The 12,128-nt window shown below is 49.3% G+C and overlaps 1 protein-coding gene across 6 annotated transcripts in view; it reads left to right on the top strand.

Annotated features, from left to right (window-relative positions):
• Positions 1 to 12,128, top strand: part of LOC135900324 (kin of IRRE-like protein 3) — a 636,778-nt gene that overhangs the window by 518,874 nt on the left and 105,776 nt on the right. For all 6 annotated transcript variants that reach the window (XM_070531960.1, XM_070531961.1, XM_070531962.1 and 3 more), the window contains one exon: positions 784 to 897. In XM_070531960.1, the coding sequence (XP_070388061.1) occupies positions 784 to 897 (114 nt within the window). The remainder of the gene's footprint in view (positions 1 to 783; positions 898 to 12,128) is intronic.

The following is a 12,128-nucleotide window of genomic DNA, read 5'->3' as shown; positions in this document are numbered from 1 at the left end:
GCTGGCGCTTGATTAATCGCCGGAGGGATCGCCGGAGGGTCCCGCGACCAGCGACGGATCAGGCCGTCGGTCTTCCCGCGGCGTGACGAATGAACGAGCGCAGGATGCTCGGTGACGAACCGAATGTACGGGCAGCGCCGAAAGCCCCCGCCATCCGTCTACGTGCAGCGCGTTCCGACGTCGTATGGGTCTGCGATGGTTATAGCACCACGCATCAACCACGCACCGCAACGCGTGAAGCGCGACCATCGGCTGTTCTGATTTTCGCTTAGATAAAGGCTATCTCGAAACCGAATTGCCTCTTGAAAGGTCGTGCTCTCGCACGCGGGTACCGCCAAGCGCCTTGTCCTGTCGTCTTTCTTGTGTGTGTCGTTTTGCGCTAAACAAAGTATTCATGGCTTTCCCGATACGCTTATCTGTAATGATATGCGGCATGCGCAGTGATCGTCACCGTGCCCTAAATATACCTCGTTCATGCAATTTCGCTCAACACAAAAAATAAAATAAAATAGAAAGCTTACATACGGATCTTCATCACCTGAGCCTACCACTATCGCTTGCTATAGTTGTTTCATTTGTCAAGTTATTGAGTTTTTGAACGCAAGCATGAAATGAAAGTGCTTGGCTTGCATCAAAGAACAAATCGGATCCAAAGCGTCTAAATTAACCTACATATATGTAAACACTGGCCGCTAGTACGTATATTGTAAAGTTGCGAACATGCTGTTGCCAGAAACATCGCTGTCATGCCACATCCGCTATACATATTTATTTTTCTCGCAGGAGAAGCAAGACCAGAAGAGGGCCTCGACGGAAGGGCGCCCGATGACGTCGTCGGCGGCAGTTCCTCCCTGCTCGAAGAGCGATCAACATGGCTTCCCGCCCACAAATCACCAGGCGAGTGCGACAGCCTCTGCTCGTTCGGCTTCTCTCCGGCTGCTCAGTTGGCCAACCCCTTTCCCTCTCCTATAGCTGCCTCTTACTTCCGGAACGGCGCCATCTTCCGGCCGGAGCCGGTGGGCTATTATGAGCCATGCCGGGTGGTCGGCTGCCTGCCCGGCATGGCGGGCCAGGAGAGTTTACGACTGGGTGCGCTGGCTGCTCCTTCGATTGCCCGATACGGGGTGGCGTCAGCTGCGCTATGTGCTGCCGCCGACGGGGGGTCACGTGCCTTGCTCGGCCACTAGGGCCATTCCGCGGCCGAAACGGCGCCGCCATCGACGCCGCATGGAGGTGTCACCACCACGCGGCTGTTGCCCTCCCAGCAAGGCGGTGCCGATTTCGCCTTTCCTTTATTACGCTATAGCCGGCGATGAAAGAAACTTCGATACGAGGGGCACGGACACGTGGCGCGGAAGTGGCGCGACTTGACTGACATATACCGTCTTTCGTCTCTCCGGTATTAGCTGGACAAGCGTTTCCCACGTGCTCCTGAAATAGCCCGGCAGGCGCGGGAAGAAAGTTTGATAGAAGGCACAGTATGAAGGGGCTTCAGTAGGGAATTCTGCCGCGCTTTTGCGGTGAGATTGCTGCACACGCTTTGTTTTCCCAAACATCCGCCGCGGGAGAGTTTCTCACACACAGTCGCTGCGGTTGGGTTCACGTTTACCTTATCTGGCTTTGGTGAATGATGCATTGTCTGTGACCGCAAACCACAGCTGTTGGTCTATAGTTTCAAGCGGAAATTTCGCACCTGCAATATGCCTTGTCTTCCATTTCCCATCTTCCATTGCTCGTGCTTTTTTTCCCTTCTTTTGTGCTGCAGCTGTTGTTGCTGTGGCGTCAATTCATTGCATACTTCTAAAGCCACCGTTCTTATAGTTAGCGTGCAGCCGTTGGACTGAAGTTGGGAATATTATAAACAAGTGATATTTAGGAGTCGTTGGCGCGATTAAGTGGCGCCGGCTATGTCTCATTTTGCAACGACATAATACATGTGAGAAATACGAAATCAAGGTGGCTCTGAAAAAAATCAAGGCCACAGTAATAGGAGAAAATCTTGAATTAATTTGTTCTAGCAGGGCTTAATTCATCTACAACGAAATTTTTTCATGGAAGAACAAAGATGAAAACTTTTGAGCAGGCAGAATCCCGTGCTCTCTATCGTTGATCCCGAAGTAGTAAACTGCGCTTTGTAAAGCTGCGTTGGATGAGCATCTTCACGAAAAAAAAAAGTAATTTGCTATGATTGTTCTCGCATTGCGATCATAATCTACATTATTCTCTATGGCTAATACGATCTATTAAAGTAGTAACGCCGTATTTAGAACCTATTAAGCTAAACCTGCATTTATATTGGCTTTTTTTGTGTCTATTTTCTACAAGCTTACTTCTTGCGCACCGAGGGAAAACATATGTTCAACTACATGCAATTTTGACGTCTCTGAAAACTGAAGACGAAATGAGACAAAGCGACAATTCGCCGTGGACCCAGATTGCTGCGAACCTTCCATCTGGTGCTTCCATCCCACACCCCGTTCTCCCTCTCCCACTCTCATTTTGCATTTCCAGCCAGAGATCTATGTGTCCGAACCACGAGCAGCTCAACGCCAATGCCGCTTCTGCGTTTCATCTGTGCCTTCGGTCCGGCCAACCTGAATACTTGCCGAGGTTTTTCTTTTTCTTTTTTTTTTCTTGCTCCGTTTTCTTGTTGTGTCGCTTGCAAAACTTACTTTGCTCGGGAGAACAAGCACGGAGTCGGGCAGCAAGCCTGCCTCGCCGTGTTCGCACCGCGCTAAAGGGTCCACGCTCTCCAAGCCCCCTCCCCCCTCTCTCTCTCTCTTTCTCTCTCTCTCTCTCTCTCTCTCTCATAGCGTTACTGCGGCGACACCGTCGCCTCTATACCGCGCTGGAATCCTAATCGCGCGGTATGGCCGCAGCGGTGGACCGCAGCGCGGCATTGCAATGGTTTCGCGCTCGAGTGCGCCTCGTTGTCCGCGCGCGCAGCAGCGACGTGCTTCGCATGGGACCCCGCTGCTATTCGTGTACCGCGCGCGTGGCTGTCGCTCTCCCTGTGTGTGGTTAGCGCGCTCACGTGCGCGCCTGCCGTCCCGCTGAGGTCAGCCGCACATTCGATTCATCGGCGCGCATGCGGAGTCGAGCCGCTCGCAGGACGAAGCGGCCTTCTGGTCTCCGTTCCCTCAAAAAATTTTTTATAGAAAGTCCATAGACAGTCTGTAGACGTCTGTACACTGTCTATAGACTTTCTATAAAAAGTTTTGTAAGAGTTGGGATCTCGAAACTGCTGGTATTTGTCCTACGCGCGATCACATGAACGGCGCGCATTTCTATATGGTCAGGTTAAGCTGCGTCGCCGTTAGCCGTCTCCCTCGCCGCAACTTCCGTGTAGACGCGACGTTTAATGAAGGCTTTAAGTTCGCACTAAAGGAAAAAAAAATGATTTGAGCCGTATTAGTAAACTACTCTTCTCTGCAATGCCAAACACAAAGGCACTCTTACAGCGAGCTAAGCTTTAATAAATGAGAAATGGCCCAAGCGCAAAAGACGCATGTCGGCGCCGCCTCCAAGTCCCCTCCCCATGTTTCGGTGACGTCAGGCATTTTGACGGCGTCTGCTATAGGCCTCGTTGGACCTTCGTTGGACCTTCGTAGATGGACGTTCGTAAGTTTTAAAAGCTTTTGTGGAGTAATAAAAACTAAAATACGACAATAATTTGAAATTTCTGAAGTCCCACGTGTGCCGGCGCGGGGTTTCGGCGAGAAGCCTTAATATTCTAACTGCAATCTTCATTTGCACTGCTTCATAATGTACCTTTCACCACGAGGTTAACGAAGATATATTTTTTGAAAGAATGCTTTTTAAGTCAAAACATATTTCAGTCTAAACCTATTTATTCCTTTAAAGATGAAATGAATGTCGCGCGGCTTCAGTGGGTTTCAGTTCCGTTTAGCGTTGATGTTATGTTATGTAAATGGCGGATGTCTCTAACAAGAATTCCGGGGAAATCCATAAACAGAGTTCTCCCACACCACAGACCAGCGTTTTCTTTTTTACATATGTTCTAAGGACATGAGGCCTTGACTGCAGATTTGAAGATATGCAACAGGAAGAACAATGGCAAATTACTAAAGCTCATGTGATCTTATTTACTTTTCCCACGTGGCAACTTATAAACGAGTTAGCCTTCTCGCATAGATATAAAAAAAGAGCACCCTATACCCGTATATCCTATACATCACGCCTGGTCCTGAGAATATTAGTTCTAAATTGTTGAAACTGTAAGCACTGGTTTGTCGTCTGCTGATGTGCGGGGGCGCTGCTTGGCTTCGCTTTCCAAAAAGACATTTGATTGACGCCCTGGGTTACCACAATCGCCCCAGTATACGGGAATAGGGGATAGTGAGGCAGAAAATAAGAGATGAAACGTAGACAGGTTAACCACAGTAACTAGCGCCCAGTTGGCGACTCTTTACTGGGAGTAAAGATAGAAATGATGGGGTGAAGAAAAAAAAATCACCGACGAATATGATACTCCCTAATGCGAAGTTTGAGCGCAGCTGTATACGTGTTTTCGTTCCGCGATATATTGGCTGGCGCGGACAATCTGTCTCGTGCGTTGTAAATGAGCGAAGTGTACTGCGACTGCCTCGCTAATCGGGATACCGCGAGGGGCAGCGCGCGGTGGACGCGTAGGCGCGATTCTGAGCAGCCGCCGCACACAGACCTCCGCTCATGCAGCGCTTCGTTTTGATGCGCTCGCCGCACGCGTCATCGATGGCGTCATCGATGAACAGACGACGCGCACTACTCTAGCGCCATCTCGCAGTGATCGTCACCGCAGAAAGCCCCATACATACTAGCGGTAAATCGCGCACCGCCGGCGTTAAAACGCAGCTGCGCGAGAGCGGCCACACGAACTGGCGGCGAGCCGCTGCTGTGGTCACGTGACAGGGTGAAAATGTCGCCTCCTCTTTGTAGGTGCGAGATGTCGCATGCCTTCCATTCACCTGATGTCAGGCGAAGGGAAACGCAGTGTTTAAATTCTTAGGCCTTCGTTATTAACGCGAGTCATGTCTAATGAAGATGACGACGTCATTGCCACTGATCATAATCATGTTGGTGTGCTCTCTTCTGTTGCGGTGTCGCCGGGTTCCAAAGGGAAGGAGAATGAGGTACTCGGTGTCACCTTCGCGTTCTTGTATTCAGGGTCGGTCTTATCATACAGAATCGGATATGGCGCACTGTCTCCAAAAACATTTCCATCAGAACGCCTGGGTTAGGCTCATCATCGTAAAAAACAATCTGAAACCATGACAGTCGAAACAAGCGCGAAAAACAACAACAAACCAAGCAAACCGAACAAGCGCGAGTGCGAGCAGACGCTACCAGACGATAGTTCGGAAGGAGCGGTCCGGCTGGGTCAAGATACGAGTACGCATTGAGCGGTCGGGCGGGTCTGCATGATACCAGTTTCCCCCGCGCACGTAACTACTCAAGGGGCCGCGCTCATTCGTCTCCGCCATTCGCGGCTCGCGACTTTCACCTGCCGCTCCGCGTTCACTCTTTCATTATTCGCTGTTGTGCTCGTTCGCTCAGTTATACCGACGCCGATGCCGAAGGCTTCGCTCGCCGCAGGAACGGGGACATAAGAGCTGCGCTCTAAAGAGAGAAGGTATGAAACGATTTATCATTCCTTTGAAGAGCGCAGCATCTCCAACGGGCGCTGTAAGAAGAGTGGTGTGGCCACACACAGCTTGGCGCATGAAGCATACGTAGGCCTCAGCAGGCGCAAGCACGCACGAAGAATGCGTGACTTTAGCCTTGCTTCCGCTGGAAATGGTGAAATATCACCGCGGTTTTTTTAGAAGGCCCAAAATTTTTATACAGTTACCTGTTCTACGTAACACAATTCTAAACTTTGATCTAAATTACTCGATCAGGCGCCCATTACTTCTACGAAAGATTAGAATGCCTAATTAAATAGTTAACACAGTTACCCCATTTATTCATTTTACGTCACAAATTCAAATCTGCGAATTATAGCCGGCGAGTTGGCAAGACGTATCCATTTGTAGCGAATTCTCAGCAGTTTGCCAGTTTCGAGGTATTAATTTTCAATGTGTCCAACGATATTCATTGACGTTCCAGTTACTTTTGTGCTTTAATGAATGAAACAGCGTTTTCGTAAAGAAGTAAGTGTAATGCAAATGAATTTCTTAGGACACATTCAAAATTACTATCTCGAAACTGGTGCAGTCCAGATAATTTGTTCCAAGTGGATACGCCTTGCGAACTCACCGACTATAATACGCATATTTATATATATGCCATAATATAATTAATTTACAAATTAGATAGCGTAATCATGTTACTTATTCAATTAAGTTTTTAATTTCTCGTAGAATCGCCGCCTCAGTAAGTAACTCAGATCAGGGGTTAGAATTGTTCTATATATGCCACAGCCAATTCTGAAAACTTTTGGACTTTCTAAGAAAATGCACCCATTATAGACTCGTCCCATTCCTCTTCTGTCTCGGACGCTAGTGTCATTCAACATGACACAATTAACCAGTGATAATGTCAGCTGCACCAAAAATGTCGAAGTCTGTGTCCAACGCTGCTATACGGCTGCTTGCATGCAATATATGTGAACGCATCTAATGTTTCCTGCAGTACATTTTATACTGCTTTTCTGATCTACGAATGGAATAAAACGTTCCGCAAGGATGGCATCGGAATGTAAAGGCGTCGTGCGCTTCCGACGACAGCTGGGCGACACCATAAGCGTCAAAAGCCAGCTAACAAGCGACGTCGCCGGGGATGCAGCTGTCACCGCGGCGCTGACATGTGCGACACCGTCAGCTGCGGCCGCACGCACGCGCACTATATGCGATTCGGGGCTGCAAGATGAAGAGAACAGCAAAAGACCGCAGAAGTCAGCCGCGCAGCCATTTCTATCTTTTCTTTCCCTTCCTATTGCCGACGTAGGCACCAGGCGCGAAGCCGTCTTCGTCGACTTATGCGGGCCGCTATATAGGCCGCGGAAGCGTTTATTTTTCTTGCCCCCTTGTTTTGCACTCTTCAGGGCCTTGGGCTACCGCGAAAGTTGAGCAAGCGTTTACGTCGATTCTCCTGTTGATGCTTTGGTTTGTTGCTGCAGACAAGTGCGAGCTTTCTTCTTTTTTTTTGTTGTTGTTCTTTTTCTTTTCTTTTTTTCGCCTAGAGCAAACGTTTAGAGATCTTTAATTTTTCTTCATTTCTGCCTCAAAAACCCAGGGTTTTGTTGCGCCTAAGACTTATCCGCTCAACATCCTGCATATCTTGGCTTATGTTCCCATGACGGCCCAAAGCACACCTGTTTTACTTCTTAACTTCCGTATGTCTCTTCCCTCTCTAGACGACTTTTATGCGCCCCTTCTGCGTAACCTTCCTTGTGGCTCTATTTTTTATTCGCATTCGGCAGCCACGGTTAGGTCCCTGTATATAAATGACGTCTTGAATCAGTAAAATCAGAGCTTTCGCCGACCTATAGGCTCTCGCAGCGCGTTGCCCTTTCGTGATTTTACATTTGTTTCCACTCGTTTGTATGTTGCTCTTTGTTGGAATTTTTCAGGTCGGCCCCCAAGCTGAACAGTGCCCCCACGCGTTTCCGGTCACATTTGCATTAGAAGGGAACTTCTGTTTATAATCCGGCGCCATTCTTCTCCCATACCTTTGATCATCGAAAGCCTCCTTCCTTCTTTGTTTGTGCTCATGTTTATTCTTGAATTTCAAACTACCCTGCAGTTGTCACGACGTCGAGACAAATGAAACTGTTCAACAGCACGAGGAGTAACCGCGTTAAATAGATGGTGGCCAGGTCGCATCGACCCATTCTTGCCACGAAGGTAAGGGTGATGGCGCAATACTTAAGCTTCCTTAAGCGTAAACGACAGATACAAATGTAGGTAGCATGTCTTATCGATTTTTCTGTGTCCGCTTTCACCTGAGAGCCGGGAGCGAGTGATATGCAAAAAGGAAAAAAAAAACATATTGCAGAGCGTTACTAAAGGAGCGAAACGCCGCATGCCGACCTTTCTTGCAATTAGCACCCCGGTATAACCGCTTTTGCTTAGCAGCTTTCTGCGGAGAAGTGAAGGTGCATGGAACATAAGCGATAATGGAAACTATCCATGTGTTGGATTGTAATGACGCCTGCATTGCTGGCGATAACTTACATATATATAGTCGACAACATCCCACATTTCTGTCTCGCTTCCAATCATTTTGCCGATGCGGTAGAGTGACAGGCCAGGGGCTATGTACGTAGTACCTAGGGCAGCTACCTACCATCTCGTGTGATTAGATGTATTTTTCACAGCTCTCCGCTGATTCGTCGGCTCGTTGACGACTCTTGCGCCCACAGAAAGAAATATGTTGAGCGAACATTTCTGCCGAGAGACAAGCGCATGAGCAGTTCTTGCCGAATCATGTAGCCTTTGCCTTATCCGGAGGGCGTCCCCGTGACTAATTTGTGTGGTTCATACTACAAGAACGCAATAGCAACCCTAGGGGCTCTATATACGTTTGTTTGCCTTGCATTCTGCTACATCCGCTCGCGGAACTATGGGGTTCTGTTTCCTTTGTCGCTTTCTCCGTAAGGGCTCCGTGGAGATTTCAACGGAAGTTTGCTTGCAACGGCGGTCCCTGACGTGACATCACCTCAACTGCCCTCCCACACGCAGCGGTGGCTCGTGTTTTCCTACTACCTGGACGCAGAACGAGATCGAGGCTCACACGTGTTGACGAGCAACGAAGCAAGCAGTCGCGACCGGAATTGTCGTTGGAGAAAACTTTTTTGCCGGGAAGACAAGTAATGTCAAGTCGTAGCTTATTCTCTTCCCATAGCTCGGGCCCACATCCGCCGGCCTCCGAGGAATTTGGCGCCGATGCGTTGCTCTTTGCTGGAGATGTCGTGGGAGGTCGAGCTCGTGTTTTGCGGATCGCCCTCGCGTGCCGAACAAGTGCCATTTCTTCTCGCGAGCAGCTCAGGAAAGTCATCCAGATTTCCGGTCCAAATGTGGGCCGATCTGGGCTTCGATGGCGTAAAACGCCTCAGCTGCCCGAGCGCAAGGAGCCGTGAAAATGCTCCTGCGGTGCTACTTAGGCTGCGGGAGACAGGCATTAAAGACTCCGAAAAGAAGAAGAAGAAGAAGAAGAAGAAGAAGAAGAGAGAGAGAGAAACAAAGAAAAGTAAGAGCTTGTGTATTACTCAATCGACTGACGTTAGTACAAGTCCCTCGCCGCCAGATATTTTCGACCCTATTATAAGAACCTTGATTTTTGCGAAATCAAGAAAGGGGCTGACAGATGGAATAGCACACTGTGGTATAAAGTTTGTGAACATGGATAAGGCGCCTCAGAAAGGCTGGCCAACGTTTCGATAGGAGGACCTATCTTCGTCAAAGGCGAAGGCCTTTGACGCAGATGACTTTTGACGCAGAAGGCCTTTGACGAAGATAGGTCCTCCTATCGAAACGTTGGCCAGCCTTTCTGAGGCACCTTATCCCTGTTTACAAACTTGATTTATGCGAGTGCGAATGGCATACCACTGAAGTAAAACGAGTACTTAAAGCAAAATGTACGTATGCAAAAATAACTTTAAAGAAACACTATGATGCTTTGTTGTTTGGACAGCCTTGTAACAACAGCTAGACGCACACACGAAGCCAAGAGACATCTCGTAATCCTTCGCGATATTTTCTCTGTACGAAGCCTCGAAAGAATGCTTTCTGTCCAATCATTGCATATTGATATCGAGTGCATTATGGTCTCATTCTGTTCGTTGCTTATGGTGACGGGTGCATCAATTTTTTTTTTCTTTCACAAGAGTAGTACGCAAACCCAAATGAACCGAAACTGTACTCCTTAAATTAAGCAGCATAATACTTTAAAAATAAGAAAGAAACAAACCAGGACAATCAGAAGTTTCAGGCTTGTTTCACTAGGCTACAATATTCAGTTATCCAGGTTTCACCCGTCGTGAGTATATAGACTGCTTTTCGTACGCAACGCGGGTCTTTCGGCCAGTGCTTGCCTTACGACAGCGCGCATAGTGGCATGATAAGCGAAAGCAGACAGAAATAAACACCGTGTAGGGAGCAGATATCCCAACGCGAAGGTCGTGTAAAGGGCGGTTGTCAGTTCTGTCTCATTTTTCGGCACGCTGTGCTTCGTGCCTAGGAAACCGGAAGACCCGTATGTCAGCTACGTCCGGCGTTTGGCCTTGCTTGGTTCATTAAGGCACAGTAAGAAACTCATTTTGGGCTCCGTGCTGCCTTTCTTTATGTTTCATATTTCTTTTTATATCGGCATTTCACTGGATTCTGGGAGGACACCTTGTAGTCATTTAACCTCACTTAAAAAAAAGAAAAAAAAAAGAAAATAATGAAACTGCCTCCCCGCCATCGCAGATTTCATTACGAGTTTTCTCTAACGAAGCGCACGTGCACTTGTCGCTTGCTTTGTTGAGCTCCAGTCAGCCAAGCGCGTTATTGTTTCGTGCTTTCCGTTTTGGGCTTTCGCTCATTTCTTTCCGATCTTCCGCTCTATACCTAGCTCTCTGCTTATCGCACTTTATTCTACTATGCTGTTACTAGTCTCTTGTTCTCCGACGGGCTTTGTCTTAACATAAACCTGTACTGCTGCCCACTATTCTTTTCTTTCGCTTCGAGCACCACACTTAATCGTTTTACAGCGAATCTGTATGTGGCTAGGGCATTTCCGTCGTCCGCGAACTACTCGCGAACTAGCTTGTTGGCGCCCCTCGGCGCAACTTGTCCAACTGCTCACGCCTTCGTCCTCGTCGTCTCCTACCACAGCTGGCGCCGTTGCCACTCGGTGCTTAAGCGAATACGAACCATTCATTGGCAAGAGGAAACTGTCGTCGTCGTCGTCGTCGTCGTCGTCGTCGTAGTCGTCGTCGTCGTCATCATCATCATCATCATCATCATCATCACCGCGATCATCATCATCATCACCGCGATCATCATCATCAACAACGATCATCATCAGCGAGGGCTCAAGCGTCGTCGTCGTCTTCCACAGCTGTCTCGTTTGCGCACCTCGGTGCGGCGGCTCGAGCACACGTTCCGCCATGCCCGAGAGAACCTGGACTGTGACCTGATGGACGGGTTTCGGTGATACATAAGCACCAGTTTCCCGCCGTCACCAAAGCGTGTGCGCCTAGACTCGCCGACCCGCAATATGCCTTCTCGCTGGCGGCTCTCAACGTCTGGTCACCGCGTCTGCACGCGGCGGACGTGGTCCACGACGCCCTACACCGACGGGTATCCCTCGTGTGTCTCTCCGAGACGTGGTCCGATTTCTTCGTTCAAATCGACGGCTACACCGGCGTCGCGTGCGCCCGTCGAGTTTACTGGCGAGCTGGCGGAGTTGCCGTCTACGTGAGGAACGACGTAGCCGCCGCCGTCGGGCCGTATACGAGGTCCGTTCACCACCCAAGAACTAGAAAGCGCGCCGTTTTGTGCCAACGTGTGTGCCGTGAAGTCCGCCGATGGGACGGTCGTTGCCACCATGTACGTTCGACCCGCCTCTTCCAAGCGTGACGTAGGGTACTTTATGAACGACTTCTGAAGGAAGTCTATGATGTAATAGCTTCGCTCACCCATGTTGAGCTTGTTAATTCGGTTCAGGATTGCTGCGTGTGCTACATTGTCGAATTCCTTTTCAAGATCTAGGCCGAGGTTGGCCCGGTTGCCGCTAGTTGGGTCGTTGGTAATCTGGTGGTAGAGCTGGAGCATGACGTCTCGAGCAGAGAGGTGTGACCGGAAGCCCACCATAGTGGGTGGGTAGGCTCCAGTGTCTTCGAGGTGGCGGTGGGTACGGGTGAAGGGCGCTTGCTCTATCATCTTGCCAACGCAGATGTGACGGAAATGGGCCGCAAGCTACCGGGGCTGGACGGCTTGCCCGGCATCGGTATCAGGTCTGCCTTAGAGCGTTTCCACGCTTCTGTGATGCGACCCGCTCGCCAGCATTTGTTGACGTATGCTGTAAGAGCGATGATCGATGCATATCGAGGCTTCGTATAGTCTTGTTCGTAACTTTGCCGAGGCCAGGTGCTGATTTTCCATTAAGGCCGCGGAGGACTGCGCGGATCTTCATTCTTC

Source organism: Dermacentor albipictus, chromosome 1 (genome assembly GCF_038994185.2).
Source record: "Dermacentor albipictus isolate Rhodes 1998 colony chromosome 1, USDA_Dalb.pri_finalv2, whole genome shotgun sequence".
In the NCBI taxonomy this organism is placed as follows: Eukaryota; Metazoa; Arthropoda; class Arachnida; order Ixodida; family Ixodidae; genus Dermacentor; species Dermacentor albipictus.
Note: the sequence above shows the minus strand (reverse complement) of the source record. Positions and strands in the feature narration are given on the sequence as shown.